Source organism: Numenius arquata, chromosome 4 (assembly GCF_964106895.1).
Source record: "Numenius arquata chromosome 4, bNumArq3.hap1.1, whole genome shotgun sequence".
Lineage (NCBI taxonomy): Eukaryota > Metazoa > Chordata > Aves > Charadriiformes > Scolopacidae > Numenius > Numenius arquata.
The window spans coordinates 39417027-39443077 of record NC_133579.1 but is presented as its reverse complement, the minus strand read 5'-3'; the positions used below and the strand labels follow the sequence as shown (position 1 = coordinate 39443077).

Sequence of the window (26051 nt, the reverse complement as noted above, 5' to 3'; positions counted from 1 at the left end):
TTTAAAACCACCAAAGACTGCTAGGGAAACCCACTTTCTGTGTTTGCCTTTAACAGGTTTTATCCTCTTTGCTTCTGTTTGTGCCTTTTTTGCCATCTGGAACAATCTCTCTTCCTCCGTGTTCTCAGTCTAAGGACAAAATTTACAAGGATACAGCCATCTGCATGAAGGTTGACCTGCCTTCAGGTGCTGACTCATGGAAAAAAAATAAAACACTGACTGATTTTTGGCTTCAGAACCCTCTTTGAGCAGGAATGTGGTAGTGAAACCTTTGAGAAAAAAAGCAAGGAAGAAAGGAAATATATTTGATAGATGTGTTCTCTTGTGTATCAAAGACATAGCCTAACAAGCTAAGCAAACACATGCAGATGTGAAAATCTTTTCTCAGTCTCTGCTCTAAGGGTTTCACACTTTTATTTCTTTTCCAAAGTTATGGCCATCTGAAGCTAAGAAACAGTAATATATGCTTTTTCACTCCGATACTGTAGTTTTTCTCAGAATAGAGGTTTAGCTGTCCAAAAGGTTATTTGGACTTTTGAAAGCTATTGCCAGTCTCAAACTTGCTGAATAAAGGCTTTTCCTTTTTTTTTTTTTTTTTTTAAACTGGGATTGTTTATGGATTGCAGATGTACAACAAAGCTCCTTGCTACAGAAGAGCAGCCTGATCCAAAAACAGCTTGTGGGTTTTCCTTACCATCCTCACTTGAGTTCTGTTTCTTTTAAAGGAAAAGATTCCCTCTCCTCTCTTGTCCTTGTAATGAAAATGTATTTGCAGTCTAGACGAAAATGTGATGCTCCTGTGTTCCAACAGCTAGATAATGATGATACAGAAAACTGTTCTCCTTGCCCAGCTCAGAGCAATGTTTCAGGTCAACACACAGTATCTAAGGTCAAACTGTGCTACAAATCCTACCTCTCCATACAGCAACCAGGACAGCCATTATAAATGCTGTGGTTTCCGAAGAGCCTAGATGCAGTTTAAGGGCCACGGCCAAAGAAATGTACCTCGAGTGCGGTATTTCATCAACTTAACCTCATCTGAAATGTCTGAGTACTGCTCCTTTCTCTGTAATTCAGAGATTAAGAATACAATTACAAACAATTCATCAGCATCTGACTTCAGGCAACAGGTCAGAGAGGTCTTTAATACTCGGAATGAAGTCAAAGAACATACCTAGGTGTCCTACCTTCAATCTTTAATGCAGACTGGCATGCAAAGGGTATGCAAGAGTTCAGCTTGAAGTTATGGCTTTGATGCAGAAATTACTGGGTGAGGTTCCTGTAAAAAGCTGTAGTAGCAGATCTATTAACCTGTCCACTGGATTGAGGCCAGGCTGATGTGCATTTAGCTATTCTCTTTGTTTTTGGAAACGCTGGTTAAAATTTTTCGGTTGGAGAAAGATTGGTTTTTATTTTTGAGGATGGAGACTGAATGAAAAAGCAGCTTTTTAAAAGTAATTGATATTTGTTAGGAAGAAGTCAACATAGATAATGTTCTTAGTTTTCCTAGAATATTTCACAATACATGAGAAGGAGATATTTAAATGTTTTGTTTCAGACTCTGCCTCATAGAATTAAGTCCACTCTAAGAAAACACAGCCTGCTTGAATTGACTGAAGTTCATGTCAGGTAAAACTAAGCACATAATTTTTGATCAGCTTAAATTCTGACCTGCCTAAAAGTTCTTTTGTATATGTCTATTTTTCTAGAGAACTGAGGTCTTTGACTTGAGGAAACAAGCTGTCTGTAATCATCCAGGTGACATGACTATTCTTGGCCTCCAAATATCAATGTGGAAATCTCCTGCCACAGCTCCCTCTGGATGGCTGATCCAAAGCTTCAGCTCTGTGATGCTTAGAAATTTACTACCTAGAAACTGTCTGTGGATAAGGCTCCAGACTTGAAGATACTGCACCAGGTAATTCAGCAGGTTGTTAGCTCAGATACCAAGAGATGATAATTCAAATATTAATACAGTCTGTGCAGGTGAGAAAGCAAAGGGAAAAGCACAAGAATGCAGACATTACTTTGAGTGACACTCCTACCTTGATACATGAAAGTTATATGTAGGAAGTAGCATCACCTCAGTCAGAAAAGGTGTAGGACATATTTATGCAAATTGAAAGGCATCCAGACTCAAAGCACTCAAAGTACACCAGGTGCATGAGCCGCAGCAGGGGAATCTCATTCTGCCAATCTGTATGAGCAAAGCTTACTCTGCATTGGGCATTCAGAAGAGTGCCTGCGATTACTTCTCCTAATTCATCTCTACCCTGTATAAGTTGATATAATTCAATATTTTCCACCCTTCTTCTCTAGTGTGCAGCATCATCAAGCTCTGTGAGATAACATTTAATTTTATGTTACATGTTGAGCTGCTCCTAATGTAATTAGTCTTAATGTAATAGCATAATTTGGTTTTGGATGGGAAGATTTACAAAGAAAATTAGAATAAATGAATGCACAAAGCACCAGCTGGTGCTTATACCTACTCCCACATAAGAAGAATATTTCTATTTGCAATCCTATGAAAGATGAGATAATTTGGATAACAAGGATCAACAAAGGGTGATGCAGCAGTTGGTCTAAACAGAAAGAAATCCACAGACAAATCCCAAACTGTGTGGGATGTAAAGCATGCCAAAGCTGGTATCAATCCAAAAGCATGTTATACGGGAAAATAAATATTGCAGTCCATAAATGTACCACATGGTGCACAACAGCAAGTGGCAACAGTAACAAGAACAGTAGTAACTGACCAGCCGACTTGAGGGCTACAGTTGATGAGGGCTCTTCACTGACAGCACTTGGGCACCTGCCTCAGAAATGCTGGAATTTGCATTTACACACTTGATCAGTATTTTGCACAAGTGGTTGTATAATCTCCATCTTGGGGGCTTTCAAAATTCAGCTAGACATTGTCATGGATGACCTGACCTAGTGTTGGTGACAGTCCTGCTTTGAGCAGGAGACTGGACTAGATGACCTCCAGATGTCCCTTCCAATCAACAGTTCTATAATTCTCCGATAAATAACTAAAATTTCTTTGAAACAATGTCAATTACTATTTCAATTTTTCAAAACGTAACCTCCAAAGAATGTGTCTAACTATTTTAAGATCTGGATAGTCTTGTGTGTGTAACACTAAACAACTACTCAGAAAATGGCTAACATTTAGCTGATGATAAAGAAGGTGATAATGTTTACATGTAGCAGCTCTTGAAGACCTTCAGCCAGATCACCCAAATCAGATATGTATCATGTCTAAACTTTCCTAAGCTCCAAGTGGCCACAAAGAAAAAAGTAAATTACCAGCAAATCCAATAAATGCCAGATAATTCCTGTCTTACAAATTTTATTTCAGTTGCTTATCAAATGTTCTTTAACTTTAGGCATTTTTGCCAACATTTCCACTGTCTGACTTGTCCCAAGATGAAAGTCTGGCTTGGCAAACAGGCCATGCCTGAGAAATCCCTGAGAACAACCAGTATTTTGTCTGGTTCCAAAGTACTAGCAGTTCCTGACGTCTACTTCTTCACAAGCTGGAATTCCTGAAGGTGGTGCAGCAGAGTTATACTAGGGATTACATTCAGCCATATTTGAACAAAAGAACAAAATAAGAAATGTATAGAGTTTTATGTTAAATACAGCCAAACTCTATGTGTGAGAATCTGTGTGCACATGCAATCTCTGTGCGTATACACACTATAGGTTTACCTGGCTGGTCATAGCCAGAGAGAAAACAGATACTTCCAAGTGTTTTCAGGAGAGGTTCATGTATTGGCATTGTGGAAGTTGTACGGTTGGTACTTCTGTCTGGCAAAGCTTTGAGTAAGGAGAGGAATAATGGAAGGAATTATCTTGATGGGGTTCTGTAGTTTGCCGTATATTTATTACATTTAATAAATGAAGCAGGCTGGCAATTAGGTGAGAAATTTATAGAAAGAAAGTTCAAGAGGTTATCTTTCTAGCAGCCCATCTCTTTGATAAGAAATGGGTGAGGTTTATGAAAAGATGAAAAGGTAACTATGTGATTCGCTTTTGCTTGATATGCCACAGGAGAGAAACCTCTGCATCCCTGATCACTAGACAGGCCAGACCTCCAATCAAGAGGAGAGATGATAACTAAATGGGTGACTACAACTTTCATTTTTATACTACCTTCATTACATAAGTGTTCTGACAAACAGTCTGAACCCTGATCTCTCAAGACTAAAAGATTCAAATAAAAAAATCCCAGCTGGAGGCAGGTGATGAGAGCCTTACCAAAGCTATACATAAGAACATGCAGTTCTGAATTAAATTAGATATCTAATCAGTGAATTCTCCCTGAACTCTTCTCCATTGACGCTTCCATCTAGACACTGAGTTAGATACCTGCGTGTAAGGAAGTTTCCAACAGACAGGGAAATACCTCAGTTACTTCCTCACAATCCCTTCTGGCCCATTCTGCACCATGACATGTCCTCCCCTTGCAACACTAAAGAAGAAAATATTTTGTTAGAAAGGCTTTTCTAGTTCTAGTGGCAGATGAATTGCTCTTGCTGGTCATAAAAGGGACTGACATGATCACTGCCTCCCTTGCAGACTTGGGCCCTACATCCCAAAAGAAGTACCATTAAAAATCATTGTAAAATGACTGGCATTGTAAGTTCCAAACTACACCAATGTTCACATAAACATATTTTTACTACATGCCTTAACAAAGCATGTCTCACTATGCGAGGTGGTAACTGCAAACTAACTGTATCTCTTCTTGAGTCGATATAGGCAGTATAAAAAGCAAAATAATGAAAATACATAAATAACACAATTTTCCAGGTATTTCTTCTTCCATAAACCAACATTATGTTCTGCCTTGTCCAAAATGCTTAAACCCCAGTTATATAGCTAGACTGTACTTCTCTGTATGTACTACTTGGGTGTCAATGAAAACGTATATGCTTTCAAGTCTGTTACAACAGAGCTGTAATGAAGAAGCATCTAACTCTTAGTAGAAATCTGTGTCTTATCAAGATAATTCATGGCTCTCCCATTTAACCTGCTTTCGAAATTTCCCTTCCATTAGTTGCTCTCATTTGACTTTGTTCAGCTGAGAGCTCTGTCGTGCAGCCCGGATGGATCCAGCTGAGGTAACTGTACAACTTCCCCTACTGCCACTGTCCAGATCTGCTGCTCTGCTAGAGGTTATCAGCAAAGCAGCAGGGTCAGCAAGGGTCACATTTATGACTGTGTTCCAGTTCATAGTGCACTATATCAGTCTTAATTGTGGAATAAGGAGAGTGTAAGCTAGGACACTGCAGCATGTATTAGGTTACTGAGTCATTAGCTTTTTCCTCACTGAATGTGGGAACCAGCACCTGAACAAGTGGGAGAAAAAAAAATCCTGTCCAGAGGAGGGAAAGCTATAGAGACACACAGCACTAGTCTCCAAAAGCAGGAGGGAGAAAGGAGTCATGTACAGGTCAGCTATTAACAGGAAGATCAGGAGACAAACCTTGCATTTCCAGCCTGCACCAAATTGACACAGCAAATTTCACAAGCTTTCCCATCCTGAAAGCTGACAAAACAGTGCAATTTCAGCTTCAACTGTGGGCTTTTTCCCCCTATTTAAAATGATTTACTGAATTTCACTGAATTTTTAGAGTTGGAAGGGACCATAAAGATCATCTAGTCCAACTCCCCTGCCGAAGCAGGATTGCCCAGAGCATGTCAGAGCATGTTACTCAGGACTGCATCCAGGCGGGTCTTGAAAATCTCCAAAGAAGGAGACTCCACAACCTCCCTGGGCAGTCTGTTCCAGGGCTCTGTCACCCTCACTGTGAAGAAGTTTTTTCTCATATTTGAGTGGAACCTCCTATGTTCCAGCTTGTGCTCGTTGCCCCTCGTCCTCTCACTGGGAACCACTGAAAAGAGTCTGGCTCCCTCCTCCTTCAACCCACCCTTGAGATACTTATAAGCATTGATAAGGTCTCCCCTCAGCCTTCTCTTCTCCAGGCTAAAGAGTCCCAGCTCTCAGCCTTTCTTCATAAGGGAGATGCTCCAATCCTTGAATCATCCTCGTTGCCCTTCGCTGGACTCTTTCCAGTAGTTCCCTATCCCTCTTGAATTGGGGAGCCCAGAACTGGATGCAGTATTCCAGTTGTGGCCTCACCAGTGCAGAGTAGAGGGGGAGAATGACTTCCCTCGACCTACTAGCCACACTCTTCCCTATGCAGCCCAGGATTCCGTTGGCCTTCCTGACCACAAGAGCACACTGCTTGCTCATTGTCATTTTGCTGTCTACCAGGACCCCCAGATCTTTCTCTTCAGAACTTGTCTCCAGCAGGTCCACACCTAACCTGTATAGGTGCCTAACATTCTTCTTCCCCAGGTGCAGGACCCTACACTTTTCCCTGTTGAACCTCATGAGGTTCTTCCTTGCCTAGCTCTCCAGCCTGTCCAGGTCTCGCTGGATGGCAGCACAGCCCTCCGGGGTGTCAGCCACCCCTCCCAGTTTGGTATCATCAGCAAACTTGCTGAGGATACACTCGGTCCCCTTGTCCAGGTCGCTGATGAATATGTTGAACAGGACTGGACCAAGTATTAACCCCTGGGGGACACCACTGGTTACAGGCCTCCAGCTTGAACCTGCTCCATTAATCATTACCCTTTGGGTCCTGTCACACTTTAGATAAAGAAGGATCTGTAGTTTGCCAACAGACACAGAAAACAGGTGAATACATCGACTGATACCTGATGACTTTGCATAAGCACAACATTACGCATGTGGGAATCAGGAATAACAGAGGCCATGCCCAACAAAATGACTGGAGACCTGCTTGTAGCAAAAGTCTCTATACCACACATACATATGAGTAATTACTAGTTGAACCAGAACTAATTCTACAAAGAGCTATAGCAATTGTTAGCCAAATTAAGTCTGCTGTGGCAGATGCTAAAATAATTGCTCAGGGGGATTACAGGCCATATCCAAGCAGTTAATTCATTAGAAGTGTAGTCTTCAGAGTGGCAATGGACGAGTAGACAAAATAGTAGCAAAGAGAGCCCAGTTCTTCAATCAAATACGCACTACCGCCCTTCTTCCTCACCTTTTATTCCCCTATTTGTATGAACAATTCATGCTTCACTTAATGATCAAACCTGCATATATTTGCTCACTAGCTATCCTGAACAAATTTTCCAATGTCTTGGGTTTGGAAAAAACAGTGCAAGGTACAGCCATCAGTAATCAAATACATGAAGTCACTGTCCCTACTATAAATCCCTTGCATGAAAAGCGTGCAGTATTGTTAAATAGCTGTGACAGATGCTAGTTTCAACTGGCAAGATATTTCAGCAAACAAATATCTCTCAAACATTCACACAGGTCTACAGGAACGTCTGCATGGGTACTTTCAGGAATAAAAATTAAATTCCACAGGGAAAGCTTTTTCACAAAGGATATTTGTGCATTTCTCAACTAAAGAAAAGAAAAATTCCCAGTTGACTTGTCTGACCAGTATGAGCTAACTGTTGACTCTATTCAGATACAATTCCTAGCAGAGCAAAGGCTCATTTATATCCATCCAAGTCCACAAAATAGAGGTTATAGAGGATGTTATTGGCAAATAGGTCACATGCTATCTGTCTGCAAGGGTGCATATGTCCCTGCAGAAAGGGAAGACACTTAAAGAAGAAAGAGAATTGGTTAAACACTGAATTTATTTTGCATTATTCTCTGAGTTTTGAATGCAGGCTGTTAAAATTGGTCCATCCCTGAACACTGATTACTTGTATATTTGCGTCTTCAGGACACAGACACAAAGCAATAAAACAATACCATTTCATTTGGCACAACTGACTGTAGAGGAAACAATGCTTGACCAGATAAAAATAAATATTAGACAAATATACACCAGACTGCTGCATACCAAGAACTCCAAAAATGGAATTTATGAATTTATAAGCTTGAATGTGTGCAAAAGAAAACAGTAAAATTAGCTTTGCAGCTAGGTTGTCATTCTTATTCATGCTGAATAGTACTTCACCTCACAAAGCACACAACTCATTTTCAGTTCAACATGATGAAGAATGAGAGAATCTATTACAAAATGTGAAATTTAAAGGTTTTTCTACAGACGTTATGCAGAAGTTCAGCAAAGGTAAGTAAGGAAAAGAAGACTTTAGCCACGTTCCAAATCACACAGGGCTTTACAAACCAGGTCCTCCTGAACTACTTCTGGAAGTGTCAGGAGCCCTACAAAAGGTGTGGTGGCAAAGACAATACATAAAACTCATATCTATTAAACAAAGAAATAGGTCACTGTGTAACATACATGATGAATTTTCTTAGTGGTCCTAAGAAAGTTTTGTAGCGGTCTAAAAGGATGGAACAGGAGAAAAGTGAGTGATTCTAACTATCAAGTACATTTTGCGGCCCCTTGGACAAACAAACAGGAAAATCACGGCCTGACAGGCTAGAAGTTACAACTCTGCAGGGTGTGATTTATCACCTTATAGGAAAGATATACATTTGAAAAAGCGTTGACAAATTTTCACAACTATACTGTTTCTTTTTGAGTTCAGAATGATTTGTCAGACATAATTCATTATCCTCCTCATCCAACCTTTTCTATAAGATGCTTAAATGCCTGCTTTCAGTCGCAAAAGTCACCACTAGAAAGTTATAAAATAAAACCATGAGATGACTAGTAATCTAGTATTATACTAGTGTATATACTATATAATTAGCTGATTAACATTCAGTGTGATTGCCATGCTTTAAATCCATAATCTTTTTCATCAATATTTCCTTTCAGATTTGAACACTAAAGACATCCAAAGTAATAGCTCTACCATACATATGGAGGCAGGCAATTTTCAAATACCCGTGCTGTAACTTCCTCTCTAATCACCTGCTGAAAGACAGCATACTGTGCCATTCAAATAATGTTTACAGTTAATATACCTCTTCAAAATGGCCACCCCAAAAAAGGAAGACTACTATCCACTATCAACAGAACAATACAAAGTAGTCACCACTGCCTGCAAATGAGCCGTTTTTCTGAAGGCTGTATACCAAATGCCTTTTCTTCTGCAAAAAACTCCCCCAAAAACCCCCAAAAACTTGTACAAATCAGAAGAATACAAACAAAAGGATATTCCAGTTTGGACACCTATCACATTTCTGATACAAAAGTTATGAAAATTGACTTATTTTTATATAAGTTTTACTAAGTTTGTCACTAGACCTGATTTTTTGTCTTGAGTTTTTATCAATTGTTTAAGTATATACACTCAGTCTGATTTTTAAAGTTGAGGTTTTACTAATTCTTCAACTATATCTGATATATATATATATAAAATAAGCACCCTTCTGACAGACATCTCCTCACAGGTCATTGCTTCGTGAACTTTACATAGCAACTCGGGGATGAGCAAATTGACCCATAACACCTTTCTGAGACAATGTTTGGAAAATGCCTCACTATATCATGCATTTATTTGATGTTTTCCCTACGGACAAGAAGCAACAGACCTTACATTAGGGTCCTGCAGGCTGGAGGTCTTACTGGGATTTACAAAAGAGGTCTCTTCTTTCACAGCCTGTTAAAAGAAGGAGCCAAAGTTTAGTACAAAATTCATACACTTAGGATAATACATCTGTTTGTTAAAAAAGTATCTCTGTAAATACTCCAGAAAACCACAATACCCAAAATGCCTACTCTGCCCAGATTTAAAAGGCACAGTAACTTTCTTTTTCATCTCCCACAGCTGAGATTTGCTCTGATTAGCTACAATGTACAATGTGCAGAACAATAGTGTTAGGGAGAGACTGGATAAGGATAAAGGAGGAGAAAGAAAGGGACACTGATATTTTTGGTTCCTCCAGAAAGCATTTGAAGAGAGATAATAAAAATCAATCCAGGCAAACATACTATAGTTGACTTGCTCTTTTAACTAGAGCAAAATAAATATTTATGTAGTCTAATCAAAATAATGATGCCAACTTTTCATTCAGTCTTTTAAAAATTAACTGAAAAATGGGATCCCCTACATATAATCACACTGTATGTGCAATTCACAGAAAATCTCACCCACCGCTGCTCTCTGCTAAATTACAGAGTCCTGTCTCTCACATACCATTTGTCTATAGAGTTGAAAATACCAGTATTGCAAAATTACTTGCATGAAAATTTCTTGATTACACAGGAAATGCCCAGTTTGGGCAGGTGTTGGTAGATTATACTCTTCAGCTGAGATGCAGGATTCCACAATCCATGTGTAAATGCCAGTGTCAGTGCAACTCTGCACCCCTCTACAGAAAATACTGGCTGAAGACACAAAAGTATCTCCAAATCAGTAATGGGCTTTGCAGTCTCTGACATTTCCATTCTGCTAAATCGATAGAAGGGAACTGATATGGGCCTACGACAAAGTGATTTTTCAGAGTTCAATATCTGAACCATAATAATTTGAGGCCATTTGTCCAGATCAAATTGAATTAAATGTCAGTCTCATCCTCTTTAAAAAGGATGAGACAGGTTTCTACAAATTCATCATATCCAAATCAACGGATTTTACAGGTATATAAGAATATTCTAAATTTGATGTGAGGCTTTCCATTCAACAAAAATTGATATATTCCATTTGAAGTACTCATAAGAAAAAGAAACAAAATGAAAGCTGAGTTTCTTCTTTACCTTAACAATCAACTACAAAATATCAGTAGGGATGCTAAGTGCTTGGGGAAATTGCTCAAGTTCCAATAGTTTTAGGTTTGTTTCCCCCTTGTGCCAGAGAGAACAAAACCCCCATCGCCACTTCCCAGGTCGTTATTTACTAGAGCATCAGCCATGTTGGGAACAGACTGTTCCAGCTGGTACACTCAATTAACTATATGGGCAATTAAACTTAGAGCACTGGGAGCCTGGTAGAAACTGAACCCGTGCCTGGGCCTACTCCAGCCCAGACAAGTACCTCAGGTCATGGGTTAGGAAGCATCTGAGGTCCCTCTGTAACCCTTCCTGTTAGAGTTGTTGCAACTTGTATATTAATGTGGAAAACATCAGCAGCAGAGAAGGGACCCTCTGAACCTCATCAGCAGGTTTGTCCCTCTCCTAGGGGACTCATTTACACAAAGGAAGATGGTTTATGACTAGTTTACTCAGAGGAGAATAGGGTTAGCAATAGGTACCAGAAAAGCTCTACCCGAGCATAGGGCCTCTTGAGTATTTGGGTTTAATCTCTCAGCCCAATGTTTCCTCAGTCCTGGGCAAATGCTCTAAACGTTAAGGAATCAGGTAAAAGGGGGTCACAATCACACCATTGCCACCATTGCAACTCAGCCACCAACTGTTTTGCAGCTAAGTTTTTCAGTGAATTAGTGTCACACCATGAATAATATCAGGTCCAGGAGTGCATTTTTTAAATTTTAATGAGTTTATAACGATAAGAAATTTAGCTCAGCTCTAGAAAGCTTTTTTTTTTACTGGTCTTCTAGTAGCTCTGTTTATTCAAAATCTAGTGCTTCATTGAATGGAAATAAATTTTTTTTTAAGGAATTGAGAGAAAGTATTGAAAATCATTCTTCGTTGGCATAGATGAGCACTGAAGTAACATTTCTTTGTTCTACAGAAATTATAATGCTTTTTATAAAGCAGTTGGGTTTCTGAAAGCTGTAAACATGAATCCAGCTGTCAGAAACTTAATACACAGTGTCTTCTTCCACACTGATGTCTTAACAACATTTTATAGTTATGCCTGACAAGCTAGCTGCTTATTATGTGTCAAATTGGCTACTTTTTAAAACCATAAATTTTACTTTATTCCAATTTTCACCAAATTAATTGAGCTGCATTTTAAGATGCACTTGAACACAACAACAGAAAAGAGAATACAGAGATCAAGGATGCAATGCAGGGGCTGTGACTGGGAACGAAATTATTAAAATTCCACCTACTTAAACACTATAGGCCACGGAGTGGCTTGACTCATTAGCCAGTCAAGAGGCCTTCACTGTATTAGTCCCTAATACCTGACCTTTGGTTTCTTCTCAGCTCTGTGACTACATTACCACTCTCTTTTGCCTTCTCTGCATTGGAAATCTAAGCCTGCATCTCAAGAAGTTATGTTTTCCCAAATGGTATGATCAGCATCCCGAGGAACTTCTCTTGGTATTAATTTTCTCTGTTATTACTCATGCTTTAGAGAACAGAAAATACTTCTGCACTCACAAGCAAGTACTGCAGACCAGTGAGCAAGAAACCCCCTCTAAACTGGAGGGAGAGGGAGCATGTAAAGAAATGGAGAGGCCTGAGCGGCCCCAGGTGATGCAGGCGTGCACACTGGGTGCCACAGGTGTGCACTGGCAGGTACACGTTAATAAGGATGGGTGCATTCCCCTCGCCCTATGCCTCTCCTCTATACCCATGAACAGGCATAGGAAAATGCTACACCTGCAAACATTTCTGCAAGGGGCTTCAGCCATCAGGAACTGTACTGCCCTTGCTTTACTTGTTAGCTTGTTGGGTTTTGGTTTATTTGTTTGCTTGATTGTTTTCAGAAGGAGGCCAGTAAGTCATCAGGTGGCAGTATGTTTCCTTTATTTTTCCCCTTAACTCAGCAAATCACACTCAGTAATCACACAAGTACTCCCTTAGCCTTACTGAAAAGATGTGAATGTAAAACAAAGGTTATACTTGTACACAACTCTCACAACATAATTCTCAGCTGGTTTGCCTTCATTTGAAAACAAGTGCATATGCTATGGCCAGGATTTGGGTTTCCACTGCAGGATGCCCTCCATCAGTGAAACAAGGGAGTTTACCCAGGGCTAACAGTAGGCATCTGGTGGGGAATGTATATGGAGAGCCAGACAGAAGCTCTGTCACCCACATGGAACCAGTGTAAGAAAAACAGAGGTAGCAGCATAGAGCTGCTCAGACCTCCTTAACTACGGCAGATTCTCCCCTCACCCAGAGGCTGCTGCTCTGAGAGGGAGAGGTTTCAGGGCATAGCAGACCTGGAAAGTTAATTTATACAGAAGCAGATTCATTTAGTAATTACCCAAAGAGAAACAAGCTCGCTCTTCTGGCTACCAGACTGCAAAACAAACAAAATTTAAGGTTGATCCATATAATCCATCCACATAATGCCAGACTCTTCTTCTCTGGGTCCAGAGCAAAAGAAACATTATTAATGTTCCAATTTCATATGCCATTAACTTGCTGGATGGTGTTAGAAACAAAGGTAAAGCATTACACTAGAGACAAGAAACATACCTGGACAGAAATGCCATTGTACAGGCTCCCTGCATAGCTGATTGCTAAGAAAGTCTAGTTTTACCAAAAGATGAAAAGAGGAGAAAAGCATCTAAGTAATATCAAGTTTTGCCCACAGCTGCCTAAGTGATCTACCTACGGGCTGCCAGGCTTTCAGTCGACTCCTGAGCACCCATAATCCCTGCTGCTGTCCCAGCAGCCAGGTCCTTTGGAGACTTAAAGAAAGGGCAGATGCTCCAAGGATGCTACATCAGACCCTGCTGAGCTTTCCAGCAGGGTTGGAAAAACTTTCTGGCCCATGGGAGAAACTCCGTGTATGAATTCATAAGCCCCCATGGCTGGATTTGCCTAGAGAACAGCAGCTCCTTCTATTTTCTTCTGAAGAAAGAATTAGCCCCAGGATGATGGGAACAGGATCTCAAAATGGGAATTGGTTGCACTGGGCTTGTATCAAGTGGGAGAACACAGGAAAGGCAGAACTTCGGCTGCAGCCTTCTGTGCTTCTGCACAGAACAGACTAGTTCTGGCTGGGATGACGGGCTGGTCATCCTCCAGTGGGGCACTGGGCAAGGCAGCCTGTGTTCTTCAAACCTCAAGCAAGACCCTTGGGGAGCTAGTGCCATCTGTGCATCTGCTCCATCACAAGGGACACTGCTGTGGCTCTCATCCCATCTGATCCACGATAGGGATATCTTGAATCAGCAAAAAAAATGCAGTCAAAAAAGACAGCATCTGATCACTGCAGCCAAGGGGGAGTGTCAGGTACTCATCTGAGAAAGATAAGGGTATGGAAGGCTCATATGAACCACATGATGTCTCTTACTTAGCAATTTCACAAGTTCCCAGTTACAGAAAGGAAGGAGGAGCAACACAGCTTTCACATGTTTGGAGACCTTCAAAGGTAAGGAAGCAATGGCTCTCAGTGCAGCAGAAATACTTCTCTATCTTGGCTCTTTCTGGCTCTGTAATGATGCTAAGGAGCCCTGAAGCATACCAGATTTTTCAGCTCTTCATCAATATTTTTGTCATTTGTCAGCCACTCCAACTGTTGTCTGATCTGATTAGATAATACAGGCTAACCAACACATCATCAGGAAGAAAACCCTGCCAAGGTAAATCTACCTTGGTGATTTAATATGTCAAATGTTTCCTTTCAGGTAGAAAAGTATCTTGGTTAGTTCTCTTGGGAACAGACTACTCTGTTTTTCTCCCTCTGAACAGGGCCGGGCACCATGTCTCTCCTGGGCTATGGCGGGGCTCCTACACATCAGCACAATTAACAGTACTTGTCTCATCATGTACTAGCACTTACAGACATGCCAGCTAGGAGACGTAGCTGACATATCCACAATGTGTTGTCACAGTCTTGTGACACCACTGCCACATTTGCCTCCAGTATCCTAGGGAATAAATTAAAGATTTCCCTTTTCCCACATTCTGTTTATCTAAATCCTCCCTCCCCTTCTGTACCTCAGCAAGGCTGCTGCATCACTTCCTCAGCTCCTTCCCCTGACTTTGAGGTATCATTGCTGACACACTTCTAATGAGCTGCCATGTATCATATATTGATCATCCTGGCCCACACACATTGAAAATCTTGTATTTTTATACCTCTGATACCCTTCCGTTCCTGTTGCCTGGCTTTTAAAGTTGAGCAAACCTGTTTCCCCGTAGCGACTGAACACCAAGGATTTGAAGCTGAGCCATTTTTAAATTCCATTGTTATGAGCAATTATAACCGACGCGATGTTGCAGTTCCAGCCGAGAGTCCCAGCGCAGTTGCTTCTTTTTACTTAGCCTGAAATTTCCTAGTGAGTTTATTGCTCATCCAAGTGGGTGACTAACAGCAACAGCTTTAGCAAGGAAGGTATCGTGTACATAAGGAGCTGTGCAAGCTTCCCCCACAGCCTGAACACCTCAGCTGTGACCTGTTAGACTCACATAATTCCAGTTCTGATCTCTGTGCGAAGACTGTCAAATTGTGCAGTAGCTCTGCGCTGTGAATAAGGACGGGTGGAGGGAGGGAGGAAAGGAGGAGAGGGAAGCAAACAGCATCTAATTCGTGATGGAAAGAGGTTAAAATGTTGGAAAAGCTGATCCTTTCAAGGTACTTAAGTCAACATCTAGTGAAAGCTAAGAACTCCTCTGGGGATCTGGAAGGATTTGTTTAAGTCCTATTATAAGAAAGATCGCATAAGATTATAAATCCTCAAGTGTCTTCCCCTCACCTACTCTATTTTCATTCATGACCTGATTAGGGTTTGAATCCAGATCCCCTTAAGTGAATAAAGCTCCAAACACCCAGCTCACATAAAGACAGCGATTTTTTTCTCCAGAAATACATGGCAAAAGCACCTGGACTTTGAAGCTGACAAGTCCTTAACACCTGAATCTTTCCTTAAAGGAGATGGCACCAAAGAACCATCAAAAATGCAGCTAAGACAGACTAGCACTGTGAGTCACCTTACTTACGCACCTTTTGTACCATAAATAATGCATAAATCCCAGTGTCGTTTACATTTGCAGCCATGGCTTGCATCTATGTAGAGAGCACAGGCTGCAGGATGACACCTGTACCCATGCATGTCCTGAGACATTTTCTGTACCACAGTCCAGTCCTTTCCTCGAGGCAATTCTAGACAGCACAGGCAACCTGCACTTACTCACATATTGGCAATACTTAAAGCAAACCGACATGATTATCAGTCTATACTTGTTTCTAGGACAGGGAGGAAAAAAAGATAGATGGTTATCAACCTGGCCTAAAAATTTACATGTGTATAAGCTTGTGAAGAAAATTAGTGTGTGAAAGGAGCTACAGGATTGAATGTCCCTTTGTTCAGCCTAAATGTCCCTTTGTTTACTGAGAATCAAGGCAGGGGAATCAATTGCTCAAGAACCCAAACCTGGCTGATGGAAGATACCTTTCGCTAGCCAAGAGTTTCCCTTGGGATTGAGAAAGCAGAAGTGAATGGCTTTTTGTAAATAACTCCGCATATCCAAACTACCCTTTCCCACCACTTTTTTTCTCAACAAAAACCCCGTAATGTTCAGTGAGGAACAGCTCAGTGGTAATGTCACCTCTGTTTGTCTTCCATAAACTGCACTGCAAAAATGTATCTCAAAAACGAGCGTGGCCTCCTCTTGTCTGCAGACAAAGATGCAGGCAAAGCAAAAATCAGCTGCAGTAGAAATCCATGAGAAACAGGATCTCAGTTCCTTCCCTGTGCTAACATGCTAGACCTACGTCAACCCAAGGATTTAGGAAACATTAGGTAACAGGTGGAGAGTACAAACACCACCTGTAGAAGACAAACTACTAGAACATAACACACACTGTCCACCAAAAGAAAAAGCCCTGCTGAGGTAGCTGTACATTTGCTCAGGAGCCTGTGCTTAATTATAAGAATAATTAGGATTTGCCTGGAGCCAAAGAGGATATAAATAGCAACCGAAACCTGCTAGTATCTTTCCTCCATCAGTTGGGCCATGAACTGTTTGGCAAAAGGGACTCTTTGTGATACTAACAAGTCGTCTGCTCAATCACAGCATATCAGCACTGAATCATGCAAGCTGCAAAGGGGGGTTAGATGCCAGGGAGAGCTGGTCTTTTGTATTCTGGCAGCTCCTCACTGCTGCTTTATACCACTCCCTCTCAAATGAAGAGTCTGGAATAAATGCAAAAAAAGGAGGAAAAAAAAAAAAGAAGAAAAGATGTCAGTTGCTTCACAGTGTTTAGTGCTCCCCTGGAGCTTAATTATGTGGGAACTGTGATATGCAGTCTGTCAGCTAGAAGGTGGCAGATCCCTGTAGCACAGTTTGAAAGGTGTGTTGTGAAACACTACTCATTTGCTCTAGACCTACAGATACTCTGTGGCATGCCCTGTGCAAACCACAGGTTCCCAGTCATGTGTGGGTTCCTCACATTTCTAACCTGTGGTGTCTGAGGCAGTGTGCTCCTGGATTCAGCTTCCAGCATCCCCATGCACACTGTAGTCTGATTCTCCAGCTAGCAGAATGGCACATAAATATTTCCATCTTCACCAAATAAACAAACTCACTTGTGTTAGCTTCCTGCTGCCCTATAACTCTAAACCACATGCAGGGCTCGGTGATCAGCACCGTTAACTTACAACTTTTCGGTCTCTAAGTCAGGACTATAGCCATGGGAGATGGTGTGTTGCCCCGCAGGAATGCAACAAAACAGCTCTTCAGCATAATTCTGAAATGAAGCAGTGCAGAGACCATCTTCCAGAATATGTTTTCACATGTCTTGCATAATTTCCCCTGTTTTTGTTTTTTAAATCGTAAGCACTGGAATAATTCATTTCTAAGTCTCTCTCGTGTTGGTGTCTAGCTGCCGCAAAGAAAGAAAACTACAGAAAATTTCCGTCCCAGTTTATATTTTCCACTTGCAAACATTCACTCCATTCTCAGAATTAACAAGGAACAGCTTCTTCTTCTACTACATGCAGGAGGTGCCTCCATAAACTTGTCACATCCTGATGTTAGTAGCATATGGTATTGAAAATATTCCTACTGCTTAGAGAGAGAGCTGTTACAAATATTTCAAACAACAGTTTGTTAATTTTGGATCCAATCCTACAGTGCACCAATATTTTTCTCATGCTTTTACACCTAACTGTATAATGAAGATGCCCCATGAAGCTTCATAAAGAACAAGTTAGACCATAGATTTTTGGGGCCTTTAAAAGAACATTTCATTTCAAATAGTGTGTGCATAAGACAGAGTCTGGTTCTTTCTTCTTCCTTTTGCAAGGTAGAGAGGAGCAAATCCTCATCTTTTTTGTGATACTGTTAAATAAAGGAAGATCTATGCTGTACGTGAGGAAAATCGCCTGTCTTGCTTTACAGCTCAAGGAATATGGGCTGTGCCTTACAGAACCTAGATATATTTCTTGCCCTGGCTGCCTTGTAAGTTGAAATCTGACAGTACAGAAAACAAGAAATGAGAAATTGGAGTCTTAAGAATAAGGCCAGAAGGCAGGACTTCTCAGGGATTTAATATGGAACTGGCATCAAAAGATAGAATTGAGCAGAGGATAACATGGTTAGTCCTCCAGATATGCTGGGCAGCAGGATATGTCAGATGGGGTCAAAGAGGGGCAGGATCACAGCCCTAGAGGAATACATGGAGTTAAATGGTTGTCTTCCGTGAAGAAAATATCTCTTATCTGCTCCCTCAAAAGGCTGCTGTAAGTGTCTCTGACCAGTGTAATGTCATCCTAGCTCACTTCTCCCAGAAGATGACTGAACTGGCACTGGGAAATGGCTTAGCTACTGGTATTCAGCTAGTTATTTCAGGGGTGTGGTGGTGATGGGTAGAGAAGATAACTGGGTGGTTTTATGGTGCACTGATATGAGAGTTTATCAGTCTCCTGTAGCCCCCTTCCCTCCTCCCATTTTTTAGGTATAGATGATGTGTTTCTACTCATTCCTTCACCATGAGCCCTTTGCCTACCCTTCCAGGCACTTGTGTAGCCACAGCTTCTTACTGTAACGCCTGACCATTGCCTGGTCTCTGCCTACTGATTTTTGCAATGTATCTGAGAAGGGTAATCTTTCATACTCGACAGGAGGGGAGCTCAAGTGCAGAAGAACTCATCTCTAGTTGCACAGACAATTTTGTGGCTAAGCAGAGAGTTGAATGAGGACTTCCAAGATTAAGGTGACATCCTAATTTACTGACTGTAACTCTTAAGCCATACTTCATTAGCACTGAGAGCTTCAGGGATTTCAAACTGAACTGTATGCCATTATTTTTCCACAATATGTGCTATCCTCCAATGGTCTTCTTTCCCCTCCTTCCCTCTGAAATCATAAGACTTTTATCATTGAGGACAAGCCTACAGACACCTAATTAATCCAATCTGACTGGTAAAGACTTGTGCAAAACAACACAGGTAAGAAGGGAAAATGGAATGCTCAGCTTGCTCTGAAACTTATTTACAACATAGCAGCAGCTAAAGAATACAGTTATGGCATGCATGAAAATGCAGCCCAGGAAAAAAGCAACTCCCTTGGAAAGCTTCAGAGTGAAAAATTAAGGCAGGGCAGGTGAATTGAGAGATGCATATGTTAAGCACATTTCCTATCTTGCCTTAGTAATGCTGTTTTCTCTATGCAGCAGCACACACTGCTTCCAGTCTTTAACTATCCAGTCAAACATGACCATTAAGCGTATTCAGGAGAAAACACAAACGTGAGAAATACACCATGACATCCTGTAGAAAAGACACACAGGAAAAACAGAGGGCAAACCCAAGGGCAATCAAACAAGAAACACGCTGCATAAAACACAGCTGATACAACATTTGGAGAGGTGAGAGAACTGCTTTAAGCAAAAACTAAAAGAAAAAACCCAACCTCCCTCCCCCACATGCTATCAGATTTATGGTTTCTGTTCTTGAAATCTAGGGCAGTCAGCATAACCAAATTTTGATACTTCCTTAGGTCTAGTTAGACCAGATGTAATCTACCTCTCAGATGAAAGATCTGCCAGGGAAAAACAAATACACAAAGATGACTGTTAAAAAAATCCTTTGCAGGGCAAGTTGACCTGATATGTTATTGTGAAAAGAAACAAAGCGATGGAAACAGCAACATAATTTGTATTCAAAGAGAACAGTATGCACAAGGATACCACAGGAACTTGGGTTAAGAGTCATACCAATCTTCCTTTTGTTCCTAAAGCATTCCATTTGGCTTTATTTTTTTGGCACAAATAGCATTATCTTTTGTCCACAAATTACACTTCAAGAGTTGTGGTGTCTTTGAAACAGGCTATATCCGATGTAAACACTGACCAAGCAGTGAAAATAGCAGCTTAAAAGTTAGTTAAAAGCACACGAACAAATAGGAAAACAATAGGCTAGCTAACATTTCACATTCAGGCATCTAAAGTTAAACCCCTAAAATAAATGTTGCATCTGGATGTATAGACATTATCTTTAGAACACCCTTAAAACACAGTTTCCATGAGTGGTGGCTAGTCTCAGAAAATTCCAGAGGTTATTGTTTCTCAGCTATGAAGTAAGTAAAAGCTACAGTGACAAAATCAAAACATGGAGATTTCCTGGGGCCTTCTCTCCTATTTTCTCAACCTCTCTCAGCTGTATTAATCGTGTCAGTTTGGACAAATTTCCTACTTCCATCATATCAATAATTTTGAGTTACCTGAAGAAACTGCACAGCAGCTAGCGAAAGCTAGGTCAATGTGGATACATAAGATAAAATTAGGTTCTTCCTCAGGAGCAACGTGATTTTGGAAAATTGGTGTAAGCTATGCCAAAAGTAGAAAAGTAAAGTATTAAACACAGATTACCTGGGCACCTACTCTAAAAGCAGCTTCCACTTGAGCTTTAAGGATGTTGCACTTCATATGGTCAGGTACAGATGAAGGTGACACAGGGGCATGAAGAGTCTTTTCAGCTACTTTCTTGTCTTCACCCTGTATTTAATATAAAAGACAAGCACAGTGACATATATCAGAAAAATAAGTTAACAAAATGGTCAAAGATAAAATTTTTACTTGGAACAACTTGATTCAGCAATACTGGATAAAATTTCCATGTTCATACCTTGATAGATACATCTTAGAATAAAAGGTTTTCAAAATATTTAATGGCTTGATAATATTTTAAAGATAAGAAAAGCCTCTGGGAAGCTTGAGTAATAGAAGGAAGAAACTGATGGGAAGATACATGGAAAAAGCCCAGCCAGGCCCTGGAGTGGTTGCCCAAACCTGTGATCACACTGAGGAAGCAAAACATTGTCTCAAAATATCCCACAGCAGGCAGAAGAGGGAAAGGTTCACAACACTCAACTATAGTGAACATTGGTTTATTACACTGCCTTTAGAATGTAAAGGAGCTTTGCAAGTTTATCCAGAGGGATCTGAAGGGATCTTCACGTGATTGCAAGCCAACAAAATCTTCTTCATCAGAAAGAAAAGTCCAGCGAGTTTAAACATTGCTGCTGCTCTTTCCACTTGATGCCAACCCTTTACCTATGCAGTGACCTGGATCAGAAATCTAAAGCCTCAGGACAGCTAGTTTAGTGACCTGTTCGGACATGTACTGAAGGTTTTGTGCCTTGAACAAACTACATCCAGCAGAAATGCCAGCACAAATAAACTTCCCATGCAGAAAAGAAAAAAAAATAGAAAGAAAAGAGGACAATGGAATAGTAATGTATAAACAAACAGGGTGTGAATGAGACCAGGATTGTAAACACAAACTCTTAAACAATCAAACTGTAATATCTTATATATTTTAAAGAAGAATTGGACAATGGCATAACCGCCATTGCAAACTTTCCTATTCTTCCTGGAAATGAGACCTGAATTACAACCGAGTAACAGCCTAGATTATGCATTTATTTTCCACTCTCACTGCTGCAAAGAGTGAGTGGTCGCATACACCCGGACAGAACAGACGTGTAATGCTGTCATTCAGATTTCAGCCAAAACAGGTAAATGGCATCAGTAAACCAGGTCCAGCACATCTTTGAGGTTCACCTCTGGCAAAGTATTTCAGGACAGAACCTGTAATTTTTTAGTCACTGAAATTACCGTATGATTAGCCCTTTAACTTCAAAACCCGCCTCCTTTATCCTTCCTTCTGCCCTGCCCCACGACGCCCCCCCCAATGATGGTAACTACAATCTTACTGACTCTTCTCTCAGGTCCTCAAACAATCACAGACAAAAGGGAACATCAAAATTCAGGGGACACTTTCTGGAAATGGGGCAAACCACAAATGCAATTATGTTGCCTGAGGAAACTGTTCTGCAAACACTGGGAACAGAAAGAGCCAAACCTTTACAGAACTCTATTGAGACTGCAAAATATTTCTCATGTGTAAGCAGAGTTGGTCCAGCAGGCTTCATCATCCAAAACACCATAGCTGCCAGGTATGAATTTGAACAACTGTCTGTTAAAGGATTGCTCATCCTGAGTTTTCTTGCCTCTGGCAAAAAATTCTTACGTTTGTTTGCTGAGCCACATTTACTGCGTTTGGTGGAAGATATTTTTTGAGTTTTCATTCTCCCCACTTTCCTCTTAAGGGGAAAGAAGCGACTTAAAAGAAAAGTAACAGCATATAGCTGGAGCAACTTATGGAACTGTAGTCACCTATTCAGTCTTGAATATAACGGTAGTTCTGGCAAGCATGTGAAAAAAACTATTAAATATTTGTTTGCCATACATGTGTTTTCTGGGGTACTCATGAAGCTGAGAAGTAGAGATACTCAAAAAGACAAAATTAACTGTAAAGAAATCACAACTTTTCCTTCACCAGTAGTCTTGGTAACCTCAGTGCACTATTATACACTTTTAAATGGCTGCTTTTATTGTCAACTTTTAAGTGTACTGATTTCCAAGAACAGAAAGAACAACACACTAAGCAGCGGCATTTCTAAAGGCCATGCAAAATCCCACCTTTGTTTTAACACTGGACACTAATTAAATATCATTTCAGTCAAACAAGATTAAGCAACTGTGTTTTACTAGCTAAATCAAGACAACCAGTGCTTGTTTAGGACATAAGCTTATTTCATAATTCAAAAAGTTCCAAAGTCCCATCCATCTGTTAGTCAAATGGATATGGATATTTTTCAGTCCTTATATCCTTCCTCCCCTGCCCAATTTCTCCACATTGGCCAAGAGCAACACAGAAGCCCTCGGGGCTGGCCTGTAGCTAGAATCCTCAAAAGGTCTAAATCTCCTGCTATATTCAGGATTATACCAGATGACTCCATGTAATGAATACTTCCCTAGTGCAGGATCTGATGTGCAAGTCTCACACTGAGATTCTCATAATCTGAGAGGTCCAAAAGCTGATGCTTGCTGACCTGGCTGAAAAGGAAAAGCTGCTGCTGCTGGAGGTTGTAAACTCCTTAGAAGGCATTCCTGGGCCCTCGGTTCTGCTTTAGCCTTTGTTTGGGTCACACTTTAGGAGTTTCACCTTCAGTGAAGCAAAATTTGCTTTGCTTGCACCCCACCAGGAGCAGCAACACCTTTAGTGACTGATCACACACGAAGAACAGACATTGCTGCAATCGCTGCTTGGCCTCATCCTGCTTACCAAGATGCTGAGCCAGCAGCCGAAGGCCACCACCTCTCCCTGCCCCAGTAGAAACCCTAACTGCACACAAACCCCATATGGGGCTTGAGAGTGCTCGACCTGACCCAGACATCCTCTAGCTTCTGAACATATGTGAAAGGCTTCTTTGCCAGCCTGCCTTGGCAACGATGGACTTTTCTGCCACAGTGCAGTGCATCCTGAGTCATTACTGAATTCTGCTCTCACACAGCTGATTAGCTAAGACTATTACACACATAGTCAGTGGCACTGACGTTCCAGACTAAAAGTGAACTCAAATCACAGAACAAAGTAGCACCTCCTTACTGCAGACTATTAGCACTTCTAAGCATGTATATAAGTTCCTGTTGTTCCTTAGTGCCACTAAACTTTACATATAAGCCCATTCATTCCCCAATTTAACTCCTAAAGTGTAATTATCATCAAAAGAAAAAATATTTCAGGACTATACAAAACCATACCTTCTATGGTTTTTTTCACTAGTTTATAAGAAAATCAAAGATCTAAAATGTGCCTACATTAGGAATCTCTATATACTATTGCTTCAAGAATGAAAGCTGTAATCTACTTTATTTTGCTGTATAATAAAGAAATCTTAGATTTCCAGAATCCTTATCACTTGCCGTGATGAGCAAAGCATAAAGATAGCAGCTGGGTATTCCAATGTTGTACCAGGTTGGCAGTTATTAAAATTTTATTTTCATTTATAAACTAAGAGCATTCTACATGGAAGTCACTAGAAAACTAAACATGGCATAATGTTAATAAATGTTCCAATTTTATCATTTATCGTTATGTAATTCCAAAGAATCTGAGATGCCTCTTTCAAGTGAATGTCTGAGAGTCAAACTTGCATTTGAAAGAAATAATCTTCTTGCTTAAAACAGTAATCTAAACTCATCTTAAAAGGTTAAGAAATGAGTAAAAAAACCCATTAAGTTAAGATACCTGATAACACTCCAATTTTCCATCTCCAGTTCTGTTGGTGCTAAAAAATAGCAATGTGTTCACATCACTTTCACCATTGATGCAGAACTATTTTTCCAGAGAAGGAGAACACTGGAGAATTGCATTTAAATGGGTTTGATAGAATTGGGTTGAACAAGCTCAGATACATATATACATAAAACCAGATGCTTTTCTTCCTTTTTATAATTGAGGTCTTAGGTTTGCTTTTCTCCTCCCAAACATTTACTTTAAATTAAATTACATTTGCTGATACTAGAACCAAAAGCAGATTTGTACAGTGTTAGATAATGATGACAGTGGCTTTGGTTTGCAAAGCTAACTGAATATTAAGTACACATACAGAATACAAAGTTGCATGAAACCCAGCAATACCACTGCTGTACTTAACACTTCCATTCTCTCTGCTTTAAAAGGTTCAATTCTTTGTTCCACACCAAACTTCATTCTAAGAGTAATATTCACGATCTTTTGCCTCTGTGAATTTATCAATAGTGTCTTCTTAGCCAAACAGTATGTTTAAAACACGCATTTAGCTGGGTATGTCTGAAGAATAGAATTACTATTTTGTTTAGGAACACAGGTCTATTCTTCATTGCTAGTCATCGCTACTAGCAGGAATTAAAATTTTCATGAAGACAACACAGACATATAGGTTCTGAATGCACATTAGCTACGTGAGGTCAAACCCTTTGGTTTCCTGGGACTCAACTACATCTGCAAATGTGCATGAAAATCTACAGATTCTTTTGCCCCCTTTCCACCAGGAGATTTATTGATTTTTTTCCATGTGATAGTTAATACCAGTTATGAACAGACACCATAATAATAAGACCTGTATGACTATGTGTCATTCTTATTTGAGGCAAAATTTGCAAGGAGAAGCTGCATCTTTTATTAGAAAAATACGTTTGGAAAAACAAACAAACAAACCCTCATTAGGCTGTCAGATACACAAGACCTTCCCCAGGTCAACTATCAGTTGATTTAATGAAAGATGTAACTCCCAATAAATATTGTTATACTTATATCCTTGGAACAAACCTCATTAGTTCCTGGTATTGAATTGATTTTGTAAAATGCTATTGCTCAATATTATTAGATCCTGCCTTTGTCAGGATCTAATCTTTATCAGTAAAACTATCTTCATGATAGCCTTACTGGGTAGCCATGTTTCCTGGGGTGTACCCTCTGATCAGTGTATCACACAGAAGAGTCTCAACATCAACAAAGTGAGTCGGCTTTGTGGGCTTTTTTAAAACCACAAATGATTTTTGGAACTGTAGTAGATTTAGGCATTGCAGTAGTGCATGGGGCAGGTAGTTCCACAGTTTTTTTGCAGGTGGTATCTTTTGCAAGCAGTCGGTAGTTTAACTGGGTAGTCCTGTAATATGGTATTACCATCCTAGCAAAAGGCCATAACCTTTGAACAGAGTTTGCAAAGCCATTGAGGTTCATGAGACTTCCTCTGTCTGAACCTTTCTTGATCTGCCTACAGTTTTGTTTTACTAGGTTTGGCTGTAACAGCAGTAATTTTATACAGAAAACAGTAACACAAGCAGTTATGCTTTGTAGAATGAAATATTTATGACTCTAACACAAGGACGTAGTATAAAGCAACACAGGGGGACTTGTATAATACCAGAGGCCTGGAGAAGCAGAGACACAGGAGTGGTGTAAAGGAGCGCAGGAATGG

General features: G+C 40.4%; 1 protein-coding gene across 1 annotated transcript in view; it reads right to left on the bottom strand.

Moving 5' to 3' along the window:
• Positions 1-26051, bottom strand: part of EPB41L4B (erythrocyte membrane protein band 4.1 like 4B) — a 174092-nt gene that overhangs the window by 36657 nt on the left and 111384 nt on the right. The window contains exons 18-19 of the mRNA XM_074146174.1: positions 20611-20736; positions 9521-9588 (exon numbers count right to left, since the gene is read on the bottom strand). Coding sequence (XP_074002275.1) covers positions 9521-9588; positions 20611-20736 — 194 coding nt within the window. The remainder of the gene's footprint in view (positions 1-9520; positions 9589-20610; positions 20737-26051) is intronic.